At 44.0% G+C, this 27,629-nt stretch overlaps 2 protein-coding genes across 2 annotated transcripts in view; both read right to left on the bottom strand.

Moving 5' to 3' along the window:
- Positions 1-27,629, bottom strand: part of LOC137430752 (inactive dipeptidyl peptidase 10) — a 789,411-nt gene that overhangs the window by 186,419 nt on the left and 575,363 nt on the right. The gene's annotated exons all lie outside the window — the stretch shown is intronic.
- Positions 25,275-27,113, bottom strand: LOC144892952 (uncharacterized). The gene is made up of 2 exons (XM_078781821.1): positions 26,407-27,113; positions 25,275-26,268 (listed from the first exon to the last, which is right to left on the bottom strand). The coding sequence occupies exons 1-2, from the start codon at positions 26,596-26,598 to the stop codon at positions 25,420-25,422; spliced, it is 1,041 nt and encodes a 346-aa protein (XP_078637947.1). The 5' UTR covers positions 26,599-27,113; the 3' UTR covers positions 25,275-25,419.

Raw genomic sequence — 27,629 nt, 5'->3', positions numbered from 1 at the left:
CCACCTTGTCAGGAGAGAAGGACACAGAGTCCAGGAGCAGTTGGGTTCGACTGGGAAAGGTGGGAACAGAGAGAGATGGGTTTGGGACTAAGGATTTTGAGGCAAACACAGAGTTGAGGCATTCGGCTTTGTCACGTGCGATGTCAACTGTGTGGCCATTTGAGGTAAGGGAGGGGATGGAGGGGGAACAAACACCAGAAACGGATTTGACCAGACGCCACCAGGATTTGGAGGAAGGAGACAGGTTTGAGAGTTCATTCTTGAGTGAGGAGAGATAGTGCTTCCTGGCACTCCTGAGGGCAGACACACACTTGTTCCGAGCTTGGTGGAAGGAACTGAGATTGCCTTCAGTTGGATTAGCCTTCCAAGAGGCAAAGGCAAGTTGTTTCAGGGCAACTGCCTCACCACAAGATTCAGTGTACCATGGACGGGAGGAAGGGTAAGACAACTGAAGGTGAGATGGGATAAATCTGTGCATGAGAGAGATCAGTTTGCTTTGGAAGAATTCCCAGGAAGAATTGATGTCAGAGGCAGTGGAGATGGGAGACCAATCCAGACGATTGATGGCTGCTTGAAGACCGTCCCAGTCGGCCTGAGTGAAATGCCAGACTCGTCGACGCTGAGGAGGCTCTCTGAGAATGGCCAGAGAGATGTCCACTTTGACAAGCACATGATCAGAAGAACCGATTGGAGCAGAAGAAGAGCAGCAGACATTTGCAGGGAAATTTGTCATAAGCAAGTCTAGAAGAGAAGATACTCCATTGGCTGAGATCTGGGTCGGGAAATTGACAGATTGTGTGAATCCCAGTGAGTCACAGAAGTCCTTTGCTGAGATGCCATGGCTGGTGAGAGAGGAACCCACACCCAACCAGGTGGCATGATGACAGTTGAAGTCACCACATATGAGGAAGAGAGAGTTGGGATGAGTGGATAGAAGTTGGTCCATGTTGTCAGACAGTGAAATGTAGATTGAGTCATCACTGTTTGGGGGGACGGTACAGAACACATATGAACAAAAGGTGGGAGTGGAGAGGAAGCCGTAGCCAGAGGTACTCCTGGGGGTGAGGAGGAAAGAGGGCAGTGCAAGGAGAGTGAGGAAGAGAGTTTTTGATAAAGATAGCCACCCCACCACCAGGCCGAGGCTCAGGTCTATCATACCGGAGGAGGGAGTAACCAGGAAGAGATATTAAGGAATCAGAGACATCTTGAAGGAGGAAAGTCTCTGTTAAGCAGATCAAGTCTGGATTGTCAGAACAACCTGTATGGAGAGATCAGTCAGGTTTGAGCGAAGGCCCCGGATGTTTGAGGTCCATACCGTTAATGAAGAGAGAGGGGGAGCATCGGGTACAGGACAGGGGAGGGGAGGAGTAGGGTGAGATGAAGGATGAGAGGGGGAGGTAGGGAGAGCAGTTGATAGTGTGTCAGATATTGCAGAAGAGTTCCAAGAAAGGGAAGGATGAGGAGGATGAAAGGTTTGATGGTGAAGGGATGAGGCACAGTGAGGGGTTGTTTGAGGGGGGGCAGAGGAAAGTAGAAGGTTTGGGGGGGTGGAGGTATGAGATAGAAGGGAGACGAAGTGGGGAGGAGGCAGCTTGGAGGAGGAGGCGGGAGGAGGGAGAATTGGAGAGGAATGGTATGGGGGGAGAATTGAATGGGAGGGGTTGGGGGGGAGTTTTGAAGGGGAGGAGTGAGGGGGGAGTTTAGGAGGGGAGGGGGCAAGGGGGGAGTTTTGGAGGGAAGGGGCAAGGGGGAAGTTTAGAAGTGGAGGGGCAAGGGGGGAGTTTAGGAGTGTAGGGGCAAGGGGGGGGATTTGGAGGGGAGGGGCAAGGGGGGAGTTTAGGAGGGGAAGGGCAAGGGGGGAGTTCAGACATGGAGGGGCAAGGGGGGGATTTGGAGTGGAGGGGCAAGGGGGGAGTTTAGGAGGGGAAGGGCAAGGGGGGAGTTCAGGAGTGGAGGGGCAAGGGGGGAGTTTAGGAGTGTAAGTGCAAGGGGGGGGATTTGGATGGGAGGGGCAAGAGGGGAGTTTAGAAAGTGGATGATTAATGAAAGACGAACATTGATAACAAATTGGGTTTGTTGTGATTTTCAAGTTAGCAATCCGATTCAGAACGATGGAGGAGGGATGGAATGAATGTGATTTTAGACCATGTGGTGAGGGAGACGTATAAGATATTGAATTTCTTTTTTTTGAAGTGGCATGAGTTGGAGGAAATTGAGAAAAGCCTTTTAAATAGGAAGAAAAACAGCGTGTTGTAATATACCACTGAATAAAACACAGAAGGGGAAAGGTTAAACATATTTAAATAATATTTAAACAGAACGGTGAACAATCTTATATGCACAAAATACCAACGGGGGGAGAGCCGAGAGGGACCACCACGAGTCACGTGAACAGGGCAAACGGTGGATGGCAATGAGATAATGGGGGCGGGGCGAACAGCACACCTTGACAGAAAATACAGGATGAGACAACAGTACACGTGGAGAAAGGAAAATATATGTTTTTTTTGTTTGTTTTTTTTTGGGGGGGGGGGGGTGGTGGGGATTTAGAACGTTAGACAGAGTATTATGTTCGGGGTAGAAGGGAAAAAACTAAGAGCCAAGCAAAACACGCTTAAGTTAACAAAACACCGACGGGGGTACAACTACAAGGCCACACACGAGGAGCAGAACACGATTAATTAATTACGAGTTACAGGAATTTCAAACCAAAACTAACTATAATCAAACAATATCGCATGGACGATAAAATAACGAGTTGAAATTTGACAATCTATCTGGGGAAATGGGGGAGAACACGTGGTCGAAGAACGAATGAACAAATAAGAATGAATAAACGAATGAGCACAGAGAAGGTAATGGCTTTTCTTTTCTTTTTTTGAGTTGAGATTTACATAAGGAAGTAGGCTATGGGGCGAAAAGACTGGGAAAACAGAGAACGAAAGTGATTGGATCACAAACGACGGACCGCTGAGAGAAAAACAAAGCCTCAAGGTTGTGCAGTGTACACTGTACAAGGCCTCAAGACACGACACGAATTAACACGATTTTCAATACAGGTATGAAAGATTTGCACCGAAAATCTTCGTCGGGACAATATACGTACATACACCATAAAATAAATACAGTTATAACGAAAATACAAATGGGAACAATTACTTAACTTCGATTTCGATGGAGAGCGTGTAGAGCTGCGAATAAACGAACCCTCGCCAGCAAGACCGGAAACGGAAATTTCTCACATTCGTTACGTTTTCCATTTATATACCAAGGTTGATTACACCTCCATTTCTTGTTTTGGTTATAACCCGGTTCAATCATTCATTTAATAGTAAAAAAGGCGGCGGTAGCCCGTTTAAATCCCTAACCCCCCTTTAAAAAAAAAAAAATCTTATCACTTATAACCATAAGGGAGACTATCAATTCCATTCTCTAAAATAAATCTCATCATCAAAAGCCCCCAATGCTTTCTTATTCACCTCTTCAGTGTATAACTCATGCTTATAACTTCTTATCGTATTCATTTTCCTACACTATTCTGTCTTTAATGTTAAACAATTATAATAATTCTCAAAGTTTATACTATCTTTAATTACACCTTTCTTTATTCCTTTTAACTTTTTATCATATGCCTTTGACCTTAATGCAACAAATTCAGTCATTATCTTTCCGCCCAACTCATCTTTAAATTTACCAATAACTTTTTTGTTCACGTTTGAAAATAAATGATTACCTTGAAGGAGCCCGGGCTCCAGCATGATACGGACAAAAGGATGGCAAGGCACAAACTCGTCCGAGAAGATATTTATTCGTAAAACCAACTCGGGAACACTGAAAAGCCCGTTTATCGGGCTGCTTTAAGCCTTAGTCACATATGATGCTGCCGCCGCACGGTTCTGCGGTCTGCGGTTTGTGGATGGGATTTTTACAAATTGTACGGCTTTGCGGGGTGCGGCAGCAGTGTTCACAAATGTTACGGGGTCCGCACGGCAATCGTGTAAAGTTGAAAACTTAAAAAGAAAATATTATAATTTCCCCCAAAAAATTAAATGAAATTAAAAAAGACTTAACTAGAGGGGCACTCGTTTAGCCGGTCGCGAAATCCGGATCGTCAGTATACTCCTAAACGGAACTTGTGTCGAAGAACCTTTACCGGAGTGTATACTCCTGAAATATTAGGATCATATCTGTTATATTCACATCAGGATTGTATTCCAAAACGTACCCTTGAAATGTTAATAAATTTACTGTCAGATCCAGAAGAAGATCCAGGTGAGGATGAAATATACGTCGAGTCTAGGGAACCAAAGGATGAATATGCACATGGAATAAGAAAGAGGTCTGACAAGTGATGGAAGAGGAAAGAGCAACAAACTGAAAAAAGTGCCTATCTCGCAATGTTAACGAAACGTTCAAACGTCTGGCAAATCCGGATACTGATCCGGATCATCACCAAAATCTAATCGTTTCCAGGAAGGCCACAGGCGAATGTTTCTTGAAAATTTCGAGAAGATATCTAAAAAACTGTGGCCTGTAGAGTGGTAACAAACAAACAAACAAACTAAAAAACAAACAAACAAACGAACGAACAAACTTAGAAGGAAAACTCTTTATTATTATGACATGGAAAACTCTATTATTATGACATGGAAAACTCTTTATTCATATGACATATATATAGACATCTTCACCAAAAAATTTTATTGTCTCTATATAAACAAAGCATAACACTAGTCAGTAGTCACTCACAGTACACAGTTCAAAGTCCTAGTAGTCAATCACAGTACACAGTTCAGAGTCCTAGTAGTTGTAGTTCAGGGCCGCCTCTGGTAGAAACCGTGAGGTGACCTTGAGGTCACCTCACGGCAACCGTACAGTGACCTTGCGATACTACATGCGGTGGGGTTGCGGCCTACGGCCTTGCGATTTCCGAAACAAAGTTTAATGTCAAATTTAAAAAATCGTAAGCCCCTGCGACGAGCAAAAAACCCTTGCGATCGCCTCACGGCTACCGTATCTACCGTGCGGCCACCGCACGGTTATGGCAATTTTGGGGACTTACGGCCGCCGCCAACACACCGCAGGCCATTTGTGACCGAGGCATTATAAAGCACAACCAGAAACCGAAACCGAAAGCCACGCCTCTCAGGCGAGGCGTGCTTCGGTGGTCACGTGATCAACAGATGTAGCTGATTATACCCGCACGCGCGGCACGCTTTGGTGGTCACGTGACCAGCCACTCTGGCGCCGTGGTTCCCCGCCGGTGACGTCACCAGCTGGAGCAAGGAGATTCTGATGCTGGTCTTGCTTGGGGGACCCATGGGTCGCTACACACGCCCCCCCAGAATGGACTTGGTCCAGGGAGGTCAACCTGAGGGGGGTCCGGATGACCCGACCGAAACGACCCCTGGCCAGTCACGGGGGGGGGGGGGGGAGGGGGGGTCCGGTGTGGTGGTGGGTGGTCGGACGGGGGGTGTAGTGGATGGGGGGCGGCCGCGCCGCGGTGGTAGAGCCAGCCGTGGCGGCTGGCCGACGTCCATGTGGGCCGGTTTGAGGCGGTCCAGCGAGATCCGGTCCGCCCGGCCGCCGATGCTGACGATGAAGGACTTGTTGTCCCGGCGTAGGAGCCGGAAGGGTCCGTCGTATGGTGGCTGGAGCGGCCCCCGGTGCGCGTCGTGGCGCAGAAAGACGTACTCCGCCGTGCGGAGTGCTGGGGGGACGTAGGAGTGGGGGTTCGCCGTGGCGGGACGTTGGCACCGGGGCGAAACGTTGGGCGGCCTCCTGGAAGTCCGTGCGCTGGCACGCGGCGGACCAGGGGCTGGTGGCGTCGGGCACGAACTCGCCCGGGACGCGGAGAGTCTGGCCGTACACCAGCTCGGCGGTGGACGCCTGGAGGTCCTCCTTGGGGGCCGTGCGGAGGCCCAAAAGGACCCACGGGAGCCGGTCGGCCCACCCGTCGTCCTGGAGGCCGGCCATGAGTGCGGCCTTCATGGAGTGGTGAAACCGCTCGCACAACCCGTTGGCTTGGGGGTGGTAGGCCGTGGTGCGGTGCAGAGTGACTCCCAACGAGCGGGCGACCGCGCCCCAAAGTTCGGACGTGAACTGTGGGCCGCGGTCGGACGAGATGTCCGCCAGTGTGCCGAAGCGCGCGACCCAGGTGGCGATGAACGCCTGCGCCACGTCGGCGGTGGTGGTGGAGGTGAGGGGCACGGCCTCCGGCCACCTGGTGGTCCTGTCCACCATGGTGAGCAGGTGGGTGAACCCCCGCGATGGGGGCAGGGGACCCACCAGGTCCACGTGGACGTGGTCGAAACGCCGCTCGGGCACGGTGAAAGGAGCCAACGGAGCCAGGGTGTGATGGTGGACCTTGGCCCGCTGGCAGGCTGTGCAGGCGTTGGCCCAGTCGCGGACGTCCCGTCGCAACCCGTGCCAGACGAAGCGTGCCAACACCAGCTTCTGGGACGCCTTCCGGCCTAGGTGCGAGAGGTCGTGGAGGGAAGCGAAAATGCGATGCTGCCAGGAGACCGGCACGACGGGGCGCGGTCGGCCTTGGGAGACGTCGCAGAGCAGGACCGTGCCCGCGAAGGGGACGTCAGCCAAGCGGAGGCCCGTGTCTGCCACCCTGAGCACCTGCACCGTGCCGTCGGTGGCCTGGTCCGTCGCCATCAGGGCAAAATCCACGCCGAGGTGGACGGCGTTGGCGCCGGCCCGAGAAAGGCAGTCGGCCACGGTGTTGTCTTTCCCGGCGACGTGCCGGATGTCCGTGGTGTATTCCGACACGGCGGAGAGGTGGCGTTGCTGTCGGGCCGACCACGGCTCCGTGGCCTTGGCCATTGCGAAAATCAATGGCTTGTGGTCGACAAAGGCCGTGAATGGGCGGCCCTCCAGGAGGTGGCGAAAATGGCGGATGGCCAGGTACAACCCGAGGAGCTCGCGGTCGAACGTGCTGTACTTCAGCTCATTGGGCAGGAGTTGCCGGCTGAAGAACGCGAGCGGCTGCCAGGCCCCGTTCACCCATTGCTCATGGACCGTGCCCACGGCGTAGTCGGAGGTGTCTGTGGTGAGGGCGATGGGGGCATGGGGTACCGGGTGGGCCAGCAGCATGGCGTTGGCGAGGGCCCGTTTCGCGCCGGCAAAAGCCGCGTCCATGTCCGTGGACCAGACGACATCGTGCTTCGCCGGCTGGCCGCGGAGGGCGGAGTACAAGGGCCGCATGAGTTGCGCCGCTCGGGGCACGAAGCGGTGATAGAAGTTCACCATCCCGAGGAACTCGTGCAGCGCCTTGATGGAGCGGGGGCGCGGGAAAGCGGCGATGGCCTCGACTTTGGCCGGCAGCGGCACAGCGCCATTCTGGGTGATGCGGTGGCCCAAAAAGTCGATCGTCGCCGCACCAAAGTGACATTTAGCCGGGTTGACAATCAAGCCGTGCTCGCTGAGGTGGCCGAACAGCGTCCGGAGGTGGAGGAGGTGCTCGGCTCTGGACGTGCTGGCGACGCGGATGTCGTCCAGGTAGGTGAAAAGGAACGGTAGGTCGCGCAGCACGCCGTCCATCAGGCGCTGGAATGCCTGCGCCGAGTTTTTGAGGCCGAAGGGCATCCGGAGGAACTCGAAGAGGCCGAAAGGTGTGATCAAGGCCGTCTTCGGGATGTCGGCCAGGCGGACGGGCACCTGGTGGTACCCCCGAATCAGGTCCACTTTAGAAAAAATGGTCCGCCCCACCAACCGGGCGGAAAAATCCTGGATGTGCGGGACGGGGTACCTGTCGGGGGTAGTGGCATCGTTGAGGTGGAGGTAGTCGCCGCATGGCCGCCATCCGCCCCCCGGCTTCGGGACGATGTGCAACGGCGAGGCCCAGGCGCTGCCGGAGCGCCGCACGATTCCGAGGTGCTCCAGCGCCGTGAACTCGGCCTTGGCGACGGCGAGTTTGGCAGGGTCGAGACGGCGAGCCCGGGCGTACACCGGCGGGCCCGTAGTGGGGATGTGATGCTCGATGCCGTGCCGCACCGCGATGGCCGAAATCCTCGGCTGCGTGAGGGCCGGGAACTCCGCGAGGAGACGTGCGAAGTCGTCCACCAATGGGAGGGCGCAGGAAAACTCGGTGGGTGCGGCCCGGCTCAAGGCGCACGCCAGGGAGCTGAAAGTCTCGGCGTTGAGGAGACGCCGGCGTTTCACGTCTACCAGCAGCCCATGGGCGCACAGGAAATCGGCCCCGAGCAAAGCCATGGGGACGTCCGCTGTCACGAACTCCCAGTGAAAGAGCTGGCTGCCGAAGCGGAGGGCGATGGTGCGTGGGCCGAAGGTGCAGATGGCGGAGCCGTTGGCCGCGACCAATGGGGGGCCGCAGACAGCGGCCCGCCTGTCCTCCGCCGAAGCGGGAATGACGCTCAGCTGGGCGCCGGTGTCGCAGAGGAAGCGCCGCCCCGACGCTCGGTCCGCGATGAACAGCAGGTTTCCGGAACGGCCGGCGTTCATTGCTGGTAGGGAACGCCGGCTCGCCCGTTTCCCGACTTGCCGAATGTGCACGGGGGTCGGCATGATCGGGCCTGCCACCCGAACCTGGCGTGGAAATAGCACCAGGCCGGGTCCGGCGGGGGCTCCGGTCGACGCGTCGGGACCGGGCGACGCGGCGTCGCCGCTGCCAGTCGTGCCGGCCCGGCGGTCTCCGGGAAGGAAACTGCGTCGCGGGCGCCGGGCGGGTTGGTGGGAAGGCTCCCAGCCGCCACCCCGACGAGCTGGCTCGCCGCTCCGGCGAGCTGGCTTGCCGAAGCGATCTTGTCAGCCTCCTTGGCGAGGTCGCAGGGGTTTACGATGGTCGTACCTGCCAGGGCGACCCATACCGGGGCCGGGAGCTGGCGAAGAAAGAGCTCCTGAAACAGGAAATCCGAGGGGTGCTCGCCGAGCAACGCGATCATGTAGTCCATGCGCTCGGACGGGCGCGTATCGCCGAGCTCAGGTAGGTCGAGCAGGCGTCGTGCGCGCTCAGCCGGGGAGAGGGCGAACGCGCCCAGCAGAAGTGCCTTGATGGCGTCGTACTTGCCGTCAGCGGGCGGGTTCTGGAGGAAGCTCAGGCAGCGGGCGGCGGTCGTGGAGCCGAGCGCGGCGACCACGTAATGGTAGCGGGTGGCGTCCTCCGTGATGCCATGCAGGGCGAACTCGGAGTCCGCCTGCGTGAACCAGATGGCGGCATGTGCTTCCCAGAAGGTGGGCAGCTTGAGGGACACTGCGGTGTCCATCGCGTGTTGCAAATTCGGGGTCACCAGTGAAGGAGCCCGGGCTCCAGCATGATACGGACAAAAGGATGGCAAGGCACAAACTCGTCCAAGAAGATATTTATTCGTAAAACCAACTCGGGAACACTGAAAAGCCCGTTTATCGGGCTGCTTTATAAAGCACAACCAGAAACCGAAACCGAAACCGAAAGCCATGCTTCTCAGGCGAGGCGTGCTTCGGTGGTCACATGATCAACAGGTGTAGCTGATTATACCCGCACGCGTGGCACACTTTGGTGGTCACGTGACCAGCCACTCTGGCGCCGTGGTTCCCCGCCGTTGACGTCACCGGCTGGAGCAAGGAGATTCTGATGCTGGTCTTGCTTGGGGGACCCATGGGTCGCTACAACCCGATTCATAATTACTAGTATCGTAAATATCAATTTCATCAATCATATCTGAATAAACATCCTCCGTATTTATTTTCAAAATAAAACTATCTGTATCCATATAAAGTAGATTAACTCTATTCTCGTATTTCTTCCTTAAATTGTTGTAAAAGTAGTCATACATTAATAACTTTGACAAGTCAAGAATTGATGTTCCTATATAAATTGGTTTATCCATTTCAATACTTTCTTTAATCATATGAATAGCACAAAAGTTTTCTGAAAACACTTCCGCTCTTTGAAAACTAGGTTTATTAATTTAGAAGCTTGATTCCAAGATGTAGCAAGTCTTATGTTTTGTCTATTCCTAACATTTTCCATAGTCTTTCCAAATACAGCATTATTCATTAACTTATAAAAGTCCTTTTCAAAATCAGTTTTAGCTTCAGTTCTTCTACTCGTATTGAAGTCAATATATTTCTTTAACTAATGACTTTGTCTAAACTGGAGATTGGAGAACTCTATGAATTTTCTTCACTCTCAATCCGGTAGATAAACACTGTCTCAAATTTATTTGATGTAAAACATAATTCTCTTTATCATACAACGAAGTAAGTAATTTTTCTGTTGATTGACCGTTGATATTAAATGATTGTTGAATGAATGAATGAATGAATAAATGATCGTTTTAAGGCCATTTTCCCCACTAGAGCAGGGGTTAGCCTTGCGGGCCCCATGACAATCATGGTTCCCTGTTTGAAGCAATGTTTTTTCTGGCCGGATGCCCTTCCTGACGCCAACCCTTAGTCGCCTCTTACGATATGCAGGGATACAGCGTACCTATTCTAAACCGGGGTACACACCGGGAATATTAAATGATTGTTGATGACCACTAAACCATTCTTTTCTTGGACTTTCTTTAACAGGAGCATATGGCAGGTCTTTATGTTTGTTGTGGAGTTCTTCAGGATATTTCAAATCAACTTCAAAATAATAACCAACTTTAGCTTTATCCAATTTTCCTTGAGTAGAGATATCGATATCTTGTAAAACCTTTTCATATTCTTTCTTTTTAACCCATTTAAATTTTCCTTAAGGTAGAGATTGAGACATAGCCCACCCATACAAGTTATTAGCATCATAATACATCAGGTAAGAACTATCTTCCTTAGCATCATAATTAGGAAGATATTTGTTGTTAGCTTTAGCATATCTCTTTGAACATACTTGCGATATTCCACCTCTTTTAGCCCTCTCTATCATCAATAGCATATCTACATCGTTGATTAATTCTGAATTCTGTTTTGTCATTTTTAGCGTAGTACGCCAAGCCAATCCAGGAGCAGTGTAATAGTGAGAGGGATCTAAACCATAAGAATTTTTATTATGACAGACCATTCTAAAGGTCTCAAACACATCAGCCAACAATAGAACATCAGTTTTAAGATACAAATCATGGTACTCCCCGAGGTTCTTTATGTTAAACATTTTCCAAACATTTTGTGCTTGTGTATAATCTTTATCAGTTATATGACTTTTATTTAACTCATTGTGGAAATTTTCTTTTGAGGGAAGTTGTGTTTCTTTAAATCTATCAAATGAATCTATATAATCATATGGATATATTCCCTTTTGTGATAAGAGTTCAATTTCTTCTTCCCTTGAAAAATGTGATTGAAGATTAAGAAATTTTTTAATGTTTGATGCTAAATTAGATAATGGACTTGCCATAAACTTAAATGTATCAAGAAATCTAACACGAGTTATAGGGGATGTACGAATTGTTTTTGTGAATGAAATGAATTTATGATCTGTGTTTGGAATTGCTGAAATGTCTCCAGATGTCTTTTAAAGTTAATTTATAAATAGATGTGTGTCATAGCATCCTTAACATCGTTGTTATGAAGAAAGACAGGAATGAAAGAAGGAAGTTTAAAATTGAGATTACAACTTTGATGAGCAGGACCTCGATATTTACCGGTGAGATGACAATGGTCTCTTACCTTTAGATCTTCACTAATTTCCTCCTCACAAATATGACAGACATTGTTTTTTCTAAGTTCCCTTTTCTCTTCACTCGTCAAGGACATTGGTCTATTGGTTTTTCTCATTACCTCTGATAACCGAATGCAGTCACTTTCTAATCTTTTAACAAACTCCTTCGAAGCATCAGGTCCTCTATAATGTTCTAATTTGTTATACTTTTTACCCACAGATAATAACAGAAACCGCAGGGAGTATGTTTTTGATATTTATTGGTGTAGGACCCTTTAGGGTCTGGAGAAGCAGTATCTATCTTTTCAAGGATACTTTCAAAGTCAGCATATATCACGAATGGTTGTTTTATAGATTTATTAAAATCTTTGAATGAGATCTTTGAACCTTCTCTTGGCATATTAATAACGGTTGATTTATGATCACTACAATATTCTGAATGTTTTTCCAATCGTTCTTTAGTATGAAAGAAGTTGAGACAACGTTTACAAATATGTATTTTATTTGTTCTTATACATACTTGTGGTTTAATTAATTTTGGAAGATCTTTGATGTATGCATAATGTGAATTTTCCTCTGAACTATAACATAGAAGGTTTATATGTGTTTTATCTTCTTTAGCATTTTCTGAAATCTTTAAAACAAGAACATTTTTTTTTTCAGAAAGGCCATAAGCATTAACAGACAAATTATTAATCTTTTCAAATTTAGGAATATCTATTAATGACATAGGGAACTTTAGATCAGCAGTATTCAATGTATTCTCATATTTCTTATAATGAGATACTCTTTCAACATGACTATCTTGTGGATGTAGGTGTGCAAGAATAGACCAAAGGAAGCATTTATTATCTTTATTTTTAATATTTATAATTGTTCTATTTTTAATTTTTAAATAACTTTTCTATTTTAATATGAATGTCAATGAAAATAATTTTACCGATGTTAAAACCACTACCTACAATTGTATTATCACCATCTTGCTCTTGTTTAACAAGTTCTTCATAGACGTCAGTTGTTTTAAAATCTTGATATGAGGATATAAAGTATGGTTTAGTTCTCATGTCGGGAGTATCTATAGCTTCTTCGTCTTTTGATATTTCTAATTTTACCCCCATATAAAATTTAAGTGGTTTCATTTCTTTCAAAGTATTTTTAATGAGGGTTTCAACAGCAGGTTTAACTATATCAACCGCATCAACTATAGACTTTGGCCCTGGAGGTTTAAACTCAAAGACTCTAATTTTAATATGTCCCTTGAATGCACCATCACAGTTTTTAATATTGATAAAATGAGATAAATGTTGTTTGGATTTAAGATGACTTGCAAAGCTTTTCTTAAGGATATCCTTTGAGCAAACTTCACAATGTCTTGTTTCTAGATGAAGTAGATTGAACTAGATGAAGTGATGTGGAGTGACTAGTCTAGATGAAGTGGAGATATTAGATGAAGTAGATTGAACGCGTGTTTGTTGGTTTGAATATGCTTTTTATAATATTTGTACTCGCGATTACAAACGTCGCAATACGTTGTATTCACCATATTTATATAGTAAAAAGATTGTTTAATTTATAGGTGAATCTGTGCTTAAACTAAAAGCCACTTTTTTAACTAATAAATACAATGTTTAAAACACAAAAGCAAAATTTCAATCAATCGCCTCAACTAAAAAGGACACTGAAATATATATATATATATATATATATATATATATATATATATATATATATATATATATATATATATATATACGTATATACAGACTTGGCATTTAATATGGAATTTTTTTTTTTCTTGACTTGGGTTTACTTTCTGAACTCAGTATATCAATCTGGTGAGTTTCTTTTACCCTTTGGTGATGTCTTTGTTGAAAGAACCATGTCACTGATTGTCTTTCGCAGCAAGAAGTCAATAACAGGATTATATCACAGGTGGCGTGACAAAATGTAAGGACAGGTACATTTGACGATTGGCTTCACAATCGGGTATATAAGGGTTGTTGCGTTCTGTATTAGTGGAAAACAACTGCTGCACGTCTACAAAAGTTATTGCCGCTTCCTCTGCAGATGGTCCGTCAACTTGACAATGCTGTTTGTCATGGAGTGGTGGCTTTACGAAATTCTGGCATGAAACAGCGTGCTATTGCTCGGCAGTATGGCATCACTCAAGGTCAGGTGTCAAAGATCCTGAAACGGTGTGCTCAGAGGGGTGTCCCTAGTCCAATACCAAGGCCAGGACATCCACGCAGAACCACAAGGAGAGATGATCGCCAGCTGCACCGGTTAGTCTGCAATGGCCGTAACAAGTCAGCTAATCGGCTTAGGGCTGAGTGGCAGCAACTGACAAATGTGCCTGTATCCAGAAGGCTAGTCAACCAACGACTGGTTCAAGCAGGCTATCGTGCCAGGCGTCCCCTGAGAAAGCCACGCCTGACCAGACAACACAGCCAGCACCGATAGCAGTGGGCCAGAGAGCACTGTCAATGGCAGCCAGGACACTGGAATCACGTGACCTTCAGTGACGAGTCTAGATTTCTGGTCTATCGTCAAGATGACCGCGTCTGAGTGCGCAGACAAGTGCATGAAGCCCACAACGAAGATTGTATAGTGCCAAGAGTCCAAGATGGAGGTGGTGGGGTGACCGTTTGGGCTGCTTTTCATGCAGGGGTCAAAACTGACCTGGTTGTTCTGAATGGAAACCTGAACCAGTTCAAGTACAGGGTCATTCTGGAAGAAACATTGCTTCCATTTGCTCGTGCAACCTTTCGAGGAAACTTTGTCTTCCAAGATGACAAGGCACGGCCTCATCGTGCTCGCATGATCCAACACTTTCTTGCTGACCATGGTGTAGAGCATATGGAGTGGCCTGCCATGTCCCCGGATATGAATCCCATGGAGAACTTGTGGGCAGAATTAACGCGTCAAATCGACAACTTGGACCAGCAGCCTACCTCTGTGCGTGAATTGCAGCAGACTATTGTCACTGTATGGCAAGCGATTCCTGTCCAAACCTTGGCAAATCTCGTGAACAGCATGCCTCAACATGTACGTGCTCTCCTGAATGCTCGTGGGGGTTACTCGAAGTACTGAACTGTAATTTTACTGTCTGTAATCCCAGTCATAATTTAGCTTTTGTCTTTGTTGAAATTTTTTTTGGCTAATGTGCAAAATAAAGAGATACTTCTGGAAAACGTACAGAAGTTTAACACAGTACTGTCCATGAATTGAGTTCGATATCAGTTTACATCACTTTCAAGGATCAATTTATTTGCTTTGAAATGTCAAATGTGGTTTTTGTTTCTTTTAAAGGTCACATTAACAAAATCTAGAATAATTTCAACATAATTCCAATGAACTTTTGGTTCTAAGTCATCTTGAAAAGTAAGTTTACCCCCACAAAAAAAATATTCCATATTAAATGCCAAGTCTGTATATAAAAGGACACTGAAATATATTGCGTGAATGTAAAATTGTACAAAGATGATTACAATAATTTTTGGATTAAACCCATTATGAAAGATAAATAATATGAGTTCCTCAATCCCTTTTAAAGGAAGGGCATTCTCTATCTTTGGAAAACCATCAATTAAAGTAATTATAACAAAAGTTTCACCCTTGTTTATGGAGATTTATAATAAACTAGAAGAGATAATGAAAGATGTAAAAGTGTCAAAAAAGAAAACTCTTTTTACTGAAGCTGCCGAAAAGGAAGATAAAACTATTAACTCTAAACACTGTGAAATTTCTATTTTCTTTAATAATCCTAAAGATGTTAATCTTGAAGAAATGAGAGACGTTAATACAGTATATCGGGTGAAATGTCGTTCCGCTCAATAGTAATTCGGAATCATTTTAAAATTACAGTTAACATTTAAAATATCGTAGTTGAATCTACTAATGAGAAAAAGTATTTGGATATAGATGGTAATGTTTTTTCTACTAATTAAATATGAGCCATTATTCAAGTGAAGACTTTGGAGAATATGAACAAACTGATTCTGATGAGTCCATTGGATCTCAAGACAGTTATTCTACACTGTGTTCAAATGATAGTTATGAGAGTAGCTTTATAAATGATAGTTGTAGTGATATTGAAAGTGAAGATACTATTGATAGTGATGAGTCTTCATTTTAAGTAAAGTTTTACTATATAAATATGATGCATTCAAACGATATGTTAGATTTTGAACCTCTTGAATTCTCAGATACTACATATGATAAATTAGAGAATTGCCCTGCGTGTGATATGTGAGGATTAAACATAGAGTCAAAAGCTCATAAACAATGTTTATTCTGTGATTATCTATTAATTAATGATGATAAAAAATATAAAAAGGAAAATAATAATTTTAAAATTACACCAAAAATGAATTACTTTACAAGATTAATAAGATAAATGAATATTTATTACTTCGATGATGTTAAACACCTATTTAAAAATAACTTACGCACTTATATTGGTATTCATAATGTAGAAGATGCATCTTTTTTCACAATGGAAGAGATTGATAAAATTAGTGATGTTTCATGGTTTAGTGTTATTTGTCGTTAACGATGATCATTTTTAGGGTAATATCAACACAAAATATTATATTAATAAAATATTGGATTATCTTAAAATTAAACGTGAACTCAGGTTAAATTGTAGAATATCAAAAAAAGCATGTACAAATTTAGATCTCCTTTTTTCAAAATATATAAATGAATGATTTTTTACCCGTTTGGGAAAATAAGATAAAATTTAATAACCATAAAAATCTTCCAAATTCATTGAGATGTCTAATAGTTGGTTCAAGCGGATGCGGAAAAACCTGTTTGCTTTTAAAGATGCTCCTTAGTCCTAATTTTTTAGATTATGATAATTTAATAATTTTTACAAAGTCAAGTTTTCAACGCGAGTATCAACTACTCTCACAGGGTTTTAATGCGGGTCTTAAAAAGGAAGACATTATCGGTTTATTTAAACTTCAAAACAAACTAAATGATTATAATATTGAAGCTATAATACAATTATTTTGTGCTACACAGAAAACAAAGAAATCAAAACCTATTACTTGTATTCTCAGTCATAATACAGATGATATACCTTCACCTCAAGATTTAGATAAATCAAAAAAGAATCTTGTTATCTTTGATGATTGTGTTAATGAGAGAAACCAAACAGTTATGGATAGCTACTACACAAGAGGGAGACATTCTTCTTGTAATTGTATTTATCTTAGTCAGTCATATTTTCAACTCCCTCGGCGCTCAATAAGAAACAATGCCAATATTTTTATTTTATTTAAGTTAAATTCAATAGATACAAATAATTTTTGGAGAGATAATTGTTCTACATTATGTAGTAAGAAGGAATTTGAAAATTATATGAAGCATACCACTGGAAGATATAAATATATTGTTGTGAAACAAGATGAGATATTAAAGGATGTATTTTTATTTTAAAGATAATTACATATATAAATGACAAATATTATTAATCTTGTGGGTAAATCTGCTTCAGGAAAGAACTTTCATAAATCTAGGTTCTTGAATAGTAAAAATGAAAAGATTGTAAGTTTAAAAAAAAATAACACCCTATGATTCGTATTGTAGGTACTACAACCAGAGTAATGCGACCAGGAGAAGTGAAGGTGAAGATTATTACTACATTTCAATGGAGGAACATTTCAATGAAGATTATTACTACATTTCAATGGAGGAGCATATGTGATTGAGGAACGAAGGTCAAATATTTGAGGAGGTCTCTCTTGGTTCTACAAAATATTCACATGGTAAGAGTGAGTTAAATAAAGTAAAATCTAACGGTCTTGGGATTTTAGAAACTAATCCTGAAGGAATGAGACAAATTATTAAACATTTGCGTGGTGATGGAGTTAAGATTTTATCATTTGGTTTTGATATCGATGAGGAGACAACGCAAACGTATGAAAAGCAGAGATACAAGTATTACTGAAGAAGAAATAACAACTCGTATTAATGCTAATAAAGAATTTGATGAAATATTTAAAGAAAAGGATTTATTTCAACACATCTACTATAATGACGAAGAAAAGCAAAATTTCCCCGTTGACCTTTACAATTCATTAACTGATATTTTCCAATAAATAAATGGATGCGAAAGAACGTGCAAGACGGTTTCGGGAACATCAAGAGTTGGTTTCAAAAGTTGTAAAGCAACAGGAAGACATAAAGAAGAAAAGAAGACAGAGACTGACGGGTGAAGAAGCGTTTGAAAGAAAACAAGAGAAAATTTTTAAACCACTTTTAAAAACTCAACAAACGATTACACCTGCAGTTCCCACGATATAATTTACTCCGAAAAAACTTCAAATGCTCGAAGATTTCAGTCAAATGACAGAGCAAGAACTTGGAGAATTAGAATATGATGATGAAGGATTATTTCGGCAACTTGAGGAGGTAAATCAACCTCCCAATTATATTGTGGAAGCTCTTCAAAATAATGAATATTCAACGAATTCAAAAACCAGAGCAGATCTCATTCCAACAGAAGAACCAGCAGTATTAATTCTTGTTGAAGAAAAGGTATTGATACATAATGATCAATGAATGTTTTTGAGTAGATGATCTAGAGACAATAGTAGAGACAATCCAATTGCTTGTTTTCTTGTGACGTCATCGGAGCACGCGCGCAGGGCACCCTGGGACACCTCGGCCATTTTGATACCCTCTCGAACAACGTCGTCAGCGGATTCACATTAAATAGTTTTTGTTCACGACAAGTCATGCCAATTTGCGGCGTATTTCGTTGTTCAAACAGGCCAGGCGTTAGGCCAGGAGTCAAGTTTTACAAAACGCCCAAACTTCTACTGAATCAGGGTGAGGAAACAAGAAATTTAAGTGAAGAGAGGCGGCGTTTGTGGAAGGCTGCCATCAATCGCAGTGACATCCAAACAGAATCACAGTGGGATCGCACACCTGTCTGCTCTGAGCATTTTGTTAACAGTAAGTAAGAACATGTTTCATTGTATAACCATACAATTACTATAATCATTAATGATATTGAATACAATACATACATTTGAACAAATGGAGGGCACTTAATCAATCAGGTCCATAACATTAACACAAGCAGCTTTAAAAAATACATGTTTGTTTAATATATTAATACCTTGCATCGAATCAAGTGGACGTCATTCAGTTCTTTGTGTAGGATTTGTCGCACCCATCCATCTTGGTACAACCTGTATGCCTCGAGGGATTTATACTTCTTCAACTCATCTTTGGTATAGGCCGATTTGCTGAACAACAGGTAGTTGATCACGTCGATGTGGGTCACCTGAGGCCACTTGCTCACATTCTTCTCAAATTGATCATTTGATAGACCATAAGGGTCACACCCAATGACAGAAATCTTCTCTTTGTAACGAACAAGAACGTCCGGGGGGAGCGTCTCTTGGTAGCCAAGGTTGGCACTCGCACTGCTAGCCATACTCAAGCCTGGATCTACCGTATCCTTACGTATACTCCGTCTGTTCTACAGGTAGTTGGTTGCAGGTTGACCCACTGCCCAGGTGTTCACCAGTTCACTGGTCCACGGCAAACTTAAACCGAATGTTCTGTGTTTGTTGGGCAACAATACGTAATATAAACTAGATGGCACCACACTCCACATGAACGTGACAAAACAAACAAAATTACTTTATAAAACAGACTTTTTGCGATCCGCATTCACCATAAACCAACGCAACAAATCAATATCAGCGCACACGGACAGATTAGCTTGGGTATCAAAATGGCCGCCGCGCAATGCGAGATGGGTAATTTGTGACGTCAGTGAAAACAAAGGATTGTAGATGATCTTCCGGACAGTCGAATCATTGATTTCAAATTGTTTGGAGATCTTTTTAAATCCCTTCCCAGACTCGTAGGCATCTATAACCTTCTTTCTGAAGGCCTCAGAGAGCTCTTTTGATCTAGGCATGGTGACGCCGCACACTTCAATAACAAAGAGCAAACCAAACTAAATGTCTAAGGTTTAAATAAGACAGGTTCCTCCAAGATCCTCTCCAACGATGTTCTAATCATTTGCACCTGAGCTGGTGCACCTGATTCTAATTTTATGTATTTGAAGTAGTGATAAATGTAGGGGTGTACTTACTTTTTCCACATGCGAAATTTGCATTTATGTTTATTTAAATTATCCAATGGACTACAAAATGTAAATGTTTCATGATATTTGTTATATTATATCACCTTTATCTATCAATATTGTTGAAATGAAGATCAAATAGCTGTATGTTGAAATATGTTGAAAAAGTCAAAACTTTACATGGGGTGTACTTACTTTTTCACGTGACTGTATATATAATATGTAAATCGCATAATAACTGATATATATATACAGTATATATATACAGTATATATATACAGCATATATATATATTAGGGTGGTCCTCAAATGTAAACATTAACTTTTCTAAAGTGCTTTTCCATTTTTTTATTACACCTGTAGAGAGAACAAATTGGGTAAAATTTCATTTCATTTTGAAAACTTTTACCACTGTCACATGGCCCCTGCTAATCTGCTAATCAGCACTATACAGAAATTATTTCAGTTTGTTTCAGTTATGATGGCGAGTGCAAGTACTTCACTAAGAGCAACCAGAAAAAAGAACCATGTGTGGCTGATAGGCTGCCATATTGAAAAACTACCAGAAACTCGGCTCCCATCTTGGCAAGAGATTCTGCAGCGATACGTTAAGCTACATCATGCTGAGAAATTGGACATAAGCAGTGTCGCAACAACTGTTGTTCGTGAGACATTATGCATCTGGGAGAAAACACGGATCCCCAATGCAGATGAGCGGAATATCATTGCAAAACTAGAGAGAAAAGTAGAACAATACAGATCCATCCTTAAAGGAAAGAGCCGGCGATCTGTCCCTCAGATAAAGAAAGAAGAGCAGTTTCAAACCGGTCTACGTGACTTATTTGACATTGCTCATGTTGATGTCCTTGATCTGATCAAAATACCAGAGGACCGTGAATTCCTAAAGGCACAACGGGAGCCAGGTCGACGGGGCTTTATGGTTGGTGTTGACAAGGTGCTAGCAGGAAAAGAGGAGCGGACACATCAACGCGACAAGGTGTTGACTGAAAGAGAGCAGCATGAAAAAGAGAAGCAAGCAGCCCGAGAGGAGACTCTTGAGCTAGCATCATCAACAGACAGCAGTGCTGAAGCCAGTGATCATGACGACTCTGCTTTTCTATCTGCTTCCAAGAGGCAGAGCCGAAAGCGTGCAAGTAGCATTGTCACACCGGACCTAACAGCAGCTCTCGACCGCACCAAGGTTAGCGATCGATCAGCTGTTCACATCTTGTCAGCAGCAGCCTCTGCTCTGGGACACGACCCTTCAGAGTTGGCCATCAACCGCACATCGATCAGGAAATCCAGGTGGATCCAATGGAAGACAATTGCAGGTGACATCCAGGCATCCTATGCTCCAAACACAAGTCTGGTGGTTCATTGGGATGGCAAGCTCCTTCCAGACGATGGGACTAAAAAAAGTTGATCCCCTTCCTGTCATTGTCAGTGACCCACAAGGAACTGGAAAGCTTCTGGGTGTGCCAAAGCTGCCAGCAGGAACTGGACTAGCAGCAGCTGCTGCTGTTATGCAATGCCTCGAAGAATGGCATTTGCAAGACATGGTGGCAGGTATGAGCTTTGACACGACAGCCAGCAACACTGGTTCAGCACTTGGTGCGTGCACTATTTTGCAGCAAAAGTTTGGACGACCACTATTACATTTTGCATGCTGGCATCACACTCTGGAACTAGTGGTAGAGGCAACAATGGCAGCATTCAAACCATTTATTGGTCCATCAAAAGGACCTGAGATAGCCATCTTCAAGCGTTTCCAGTCAAACTGGAATTCCATTGACCAAAGCAAGTTTAAGCCAATGATGCCTGATGACCTGGACTCTGTAGTTTCAGGTGTATTTTTAAGTTGCAAAGAAGATGTCGTTTCATTCTGCATCCAGAAACTGGAATCGGGCCAACTACGAGATGAATACCGTGAACTTCTTGAGTTGACTATTATTCTGTTTTGTGAGCGTCCTCCGAGAGGATTCAGGTTCATGCAGCCAGGAGCCATGCATCGGGCAAGATGGATGGCCCGTGTGATTTATGGAATCAAGATCTACTTGTTCCGTGATCAGTTTCGACCGACCCCAAAGGAACTCACTGGCATAAAGCGTTTTACAGCATTTGTTGGAGCAGTGTATACCAAAGCCTGGTTCAGCGCTCCATCTGCCATTGGTGCTCCCGCTGGAGACCTAGCTCTCTTAAGGGGGCATTATACCATTGAAGGCAAAAAAAAAACATTTTTTTACAAATATACAAATGCATCAATTAAAATGTTTGTTTCCTAGTATTGTATATATGTACCAAGTTTGAACGTAAATGGACTTGTCATAGAGAAGATATAAGCTGTAAAGTGGTAATTCATCATTTGTATGCATCTGGTTACCATGGTAACCATGCATAATCTAATGCTATGTAATGTATACCAATGTAATGTTCATATATCAAGCAACATGTACATATATAGTTTTGCATATTTTCAATCAAGACATTTTATCAAAAAGTGCATTACTGTGATTCAGTGTTGTTTTTACTGTGTTCAGTGTAATGGGGAGCTTATATCTTCTCTATGACAAGTCCATTTACGTTCAAACTTGGTACATATATACAATACTAGGAAACAAACATTTTAATTGATGCATTTGTATATTTGTAAAGAAATGTTTTTTTTTTGCCTTCAATGGTATAATGCCCCCTTAAAAGCACTCATTTTCTATCCTGATTCAGTGATTGCCGAAGCCACCAGCAAAAAGCTTTCCAATCACTTGTGGTACCTCAGCGAAGAACTGGCAGGACTTGCTCTGTTTGACGATAGTGTTGAGCTTGATGTCAAGCGAATGATAGTAGCTGCTCTTAAAGAAGAATGCCAAGAGAATCCTCAACCACGGGTACATGTGGATCTTACAGCAAAAGAAGCCATCGCTGCCAAGACTGTTGCAGATTTTGTTACTTCTGCCTCACTGCGAATTTTTACTGCATTCAAAGTCAATACTGACTTCCTAGAAAAGGACCCTGGTGAGTGGGCCGATGACCCATCATTTCAGTCATCACAGCAGGTCTTGCGCGGTATTGCCACTGTCAACGACTTTGCAGAACGTGGTGTAGCATTAATACAGGACTACAATCAAGTCTTGACAAAGGATGAACAGCAGCGCCAGTACCTGTTGCAAGTTGTTGAGTGGCATCGCCATCAGTTCCCCGACGCAAAGAAGATAAGGAGGAAATAATTTACCACAGAACTTATGAGGAATCAATGGTCTGGAGGACTCTTACTCTGTGTGTTTATGATGATTGTCATACATTCTTACTGATTTGGGATTACATCTGAGTGTTAGTTTATTAAAAACAATTTTGTGTGTCGATACTGTAACATTGTAATTTTCAACCCATGTGTGACAGTAGTAAATAAAGTCGTATAGAAACCATCTTTGGAACATTTCATTTTTTTCACAATAAGGAACAATTTTAGCAACAAGCACCTGAAAAAAGTCCAATTTTATTTTTTGGTGTACATTTGAGGACCACCCTAATATATATATATGTATATATATATATATATATATATATATATATGTATATATATATATATATATATATATATATATATACACATATATATCAACTGAACATCAAAATAAACTTATCACTTTCATTTTTTGAAATGTGCAGCCTGACAAACACGTTTCTTCAATTGTAATGGCTGATTATGTAACGGGAACTTCACTTCAACCACCTGGTTGATCAACAATGGCATGCTTGAGTGGTTCTGTATAGGGATCTTTCCCTTTAAATAATGACCCTCATAATAAAATCCTTCAGTTATCATGGTTAGACATTAATTTACTGCTGTCTGTAGTCACTCTAGAGGCTTCTGACAAGGAAAACAACAAGAAAATTCAGATGCCACGCCTGACATCTGAACTACGTTTAAGGGCAATTGGGATGCTTGAGGCTGGTATAAGCCAGCAAACAATTGCACAACGTCTTCGTTGCTCACAGCCTGCAATTTCCAACCTGGCCCGGCGTTACGGTGAAACTGTAACTGTGAATGATGGTCCACGAAGAGCAAGACCACGGGTAACCACCCCAAACCAAGACCGCTGGATTGTGCTGCAGCATCTTCGTGAACGTTTCCGCCCTACGATGCAAACAGCTGCAGTGACAAAAGGTTGCCACAACAACCGCATCAGTGTCTCTACTGTGCGGAGGCACTTGAGAAGTCGGGACCTGGTGGCAAGACGTCCTTGCAGAGGTCCAGTGTTGAACGCGGTGCATCGGCGGAACAGACTAAGATGGTGTTTGCAGCATCGCCGCTGGACACAGCAACAGTGGAGTGCAGTCTTGTTCAGCGATGAGTCCAGATTTTGCCTCCATGCTGCCGATGGGCGTCAACGGGTATGGCGCAGAGGTGGGAAAAGTTATGCATCATGCTGTATTCACCAGATCAATCGATGGGGAGGACCCAGTGTGATGGTATGGGCTGGCATTTCCACCCGTTTCAGGACACCTCTGGTCGTCATCGATGGCAATCTCAATCGTCAGCGTTATGTCAATGAAGTTTTGAGACCTCATCTGCTGCCATTTCTCCAGGCTCATCCTGACATCGCAGTTTTCCAGCAGGACAACGCTTGACCCTATGCTGCTCGCCTGACCACCAACTTCTTCCAGGAACAGGGTGTTGAAGTGATGCCTTGGATGCCTTATTTCCCTGACCTCAATCCCATTGAGCATTTATGGGATGAACTTGATCGACGTCTTGCATCGAGGAGATAAATGGCTGTCAATCGGCAAATGCTCATTCAAGGCTTGCAGGAGGAGTGGGACGGACTTCCCCAGGACCGCATCAGACGCCTGGTACAGAGAATGCGTCGGAGGTGTACAGCCTGCATCACAGCTCAGGGAGGACACACACAATATTGAGGACTCCTGTCATTCTGTCCTTGACTGTGAGGAGTGTTGTGTCCATTCCTGTGTCATTTTGTTTTGACTGTATTCAGGTGCGTACCTTTGTGTTGCAGTGCTGTGACTTTTGTTGCACCACCCCTTGTGATGTTCATGCTTTTTGCTTTTTTGTGATTGAGGCAACCTCTTGTTTATTGACATGTGTTTAGTAAAGATAGCTGAACTTTACCTCTGTGTTCAAATATTTTTCATTTTTGCATGGAGGATTTCAATGAGTGTCCTTCTAAAGAGTTGATAAGTTTATTTTGATATTGATAGTCTAGTAGGAAGACTAGGTCCCCCTGCACCCCCCGGAGATATACTTCTAATCAGTGTTTCTAGATTGGAAAAAATGTGTAGAAAATGACTAGCTATGGCCCCAAGCTGAAAAAATGTCCCACATACCATTTTTATGCAAATTACTGCTGCCATTATCAAAAAAACGATTTTTGACATATCTCAGCCAATATTGCAGATAATTGAAAAATGAAGGTGTCTAGACCCATGTTTTGAAGGGCATAGATCATGATAGAACTATTCATAACATGATTACATGTGTCTATGGTATACTAGTATGCTAATTAGTGCTTTATTTACAAAATAATCACAGTTTTACGAAATAATAGACTCATATTAAGGTCCGTCTACACAGACGTTAACACAAAGTTTTATTTTTCTAAATATTACAACTGTCAAAATAGTCCTAGCACTCAATGTGACCACTCTTCTCTTGCTTGTTTTAGATAAACATCATTAGCATTAGTGATTCTACACTGAGTCAGTCATCATCATTTTCATCGAAATCGTCAGAGTCAAACTCTTCTTCTCCTTCCTCTTCCTCCTCCTCTTCGTGCTCTCCTGTGTTCAGAAGATCCACCAGTGAGGTTGGTAGGATGGGACCACTGGACCACATTGGTTTCAACAGTCCTTCATCAGTCCTTATCCATCCTTGCTCCTCATAAGGTTTTGGCTTTTCGATGATAGGTTGATCGGCTCTTTTGTACAATGCTACGCGGTGGTTCACACGCTGGATGTGCGGCTTCAGGGCAGACTGGCATGGAGGAAGGCGAGCCAGATCAACCTTGGACTTGGATGTGAGGGTCTTGTCCTCTCCCACCATTTTTCGTAGCAGCTTGGCACGGACAATGTCCACTGATGACTCGCGACTCTGGCCGTACATCACACAGGTGAATTTTTCTAACTGCCTCTCCACCTCAGGGTTGGCATCCCAGTTGTCACCCAGTTCACCGAATGCCCTGTGAAACCTGGGATTCTTCTCCAGCTTTTTCAAGGGCCCGACTTTTCCCTTCCCTTTGAAGGCACTGGTGCAGTCTTCTCCGCTGAACACATAGTACCCCAGGAGAGTGGCACAGTAGTCCTCTCCCAGGGATTCTGCCAGCTCAGAGACGTTGACAAGTTGGCGATGCTTCCCTGACCCTGTATCCAGGTACACCGTCAGCTTGATGTTGTGGGCATGGTGGAGCAGGATCAGGAGGATGTCTGTGTCCGGTGTTCTGACTACAGCGTTCTTGTATCCGATGGTAGCAGCATGATGGAGGTACAGAACCACCCTGGTATCAGTCTCTTCCTGGTTGCTGTAGATCGTGGGGAGTTCACGTACCTCGACCTGAAACACAAAAAGGCACCGCATTTCAATCACCAGTCACTGCCAGTTTCAGATCTAGACAAACATCACAGGTAATCACCTTTTTTTCAGGAAAAATTACAAATTGAATCGCCATTCACGAAGGGCTTTCAATTTTACCTTGCCATTCGTTGAGGCAAGTTGGTGGGCCTTCCCCTCCACGATCAGCACAGCCATCTCTGTTCTCTCCAGCCTGGTAGCTGCCTCTTGTCCACTCCACACTTTCAGAAGAAGCTGGCACATCTGCTTTTTGTTGTCGTCATTTGCAAGGAACATTTTGAAGTCATATGGCTTCCTGGTTGCTGGTCCCATGCATTTTCTTTGTTTTTAAAGGATGGGAAGGTTGTAGGCCTCTCAGTATTGCGATGAGCATCTTTGGTCTCAACTTTCTCACAAAATATACACTCTGGCGGGAAGATGGGTTCAGCAGAACCTCCTGGTTTACGAGGAGAGTGATGCCATGATGAGGTTGATGGCCCTGGTTCTGTATCATCTCCCAGACGATGAAAGTGGCGGACAAAGTGCTTATAACACTTGCTGTGATATCCTACTCTTTCTAGGTCATCAGGAAGAGTTGCCGGGATCTGATCACATACTGATTGCATACGACATGGGGAGTCATGCGGTTGGTTGAGACGTCTATCCCGGATCTTTTGAAGCAGTTGCAGTTTTTCTGAAGCAGATCCTTTAATTTTACGGAGGGGCGTGAAATCCCCATGATCAGACATGGATGGTACATGAAGGATGCATGTAGGAGGAGAGCTTTGGGCTGCAGGTTCTACACTCCGTTTTCTTTTGGGCATGCTTGCTGTCGATGTCTACCATCACTGTTAAATGACAAATAAGAAATCACGAATGATGTTAAAAGTGCCTGTGAAAGGAGGCTCTGAGTTTTCAGTGAGGTAACAGAGGTTCTGAGTCATGTTCTACACTAGGGTACTTTTTAGCTGACTAAACCATGTTTAGTGGCATCAAAAGTGCTAATAGCTAAAACATCTAAATTCTTCCACACTAACGTTAGCTATCTAGGCCAATGAAACATTGTGCTAAGTTACTGTAGCTAGCTCAGCTGTCGTGCCTCTTTCTGGTTCAATTCATATACAGAAGTCAACAGATATGTCTCATGTTTGGCATTAACAAAAGTTTAAGTTACACCGACATTAGGAACATACTGTACATAGATGAGGCTAGCTTTAACGTTAGCTAACATGGTGCTAGCTGGCTCAGCTGTTATTCTGCCTGTTTATGATTTCATGCAGAAACTGAAGTCAAGAGTGTGAGTAACATTATAGTTAGCATCTTACCTGGCTAGATTGGAGGATGAATACCAAGAACAACACACA

The sequence above is a fragment of the Myxine glutinosa genome, chromosome 7 (assembly GCF_964187855.1).
Source record: "Myxine glutinosa chromosome 7, kmMyxGlut1.1, whole genome shotgun sequence".
NCBI lineage: Eukaryota > Metazoa > Chordata > Myxini > Myxiniformes > Myxinidae > Myxine > Myxine glutinosa.
Note: the sequence above shows the minus strand (reverse complement) of the source record. Positions and strands in the feature narration are given on the sequence as shown.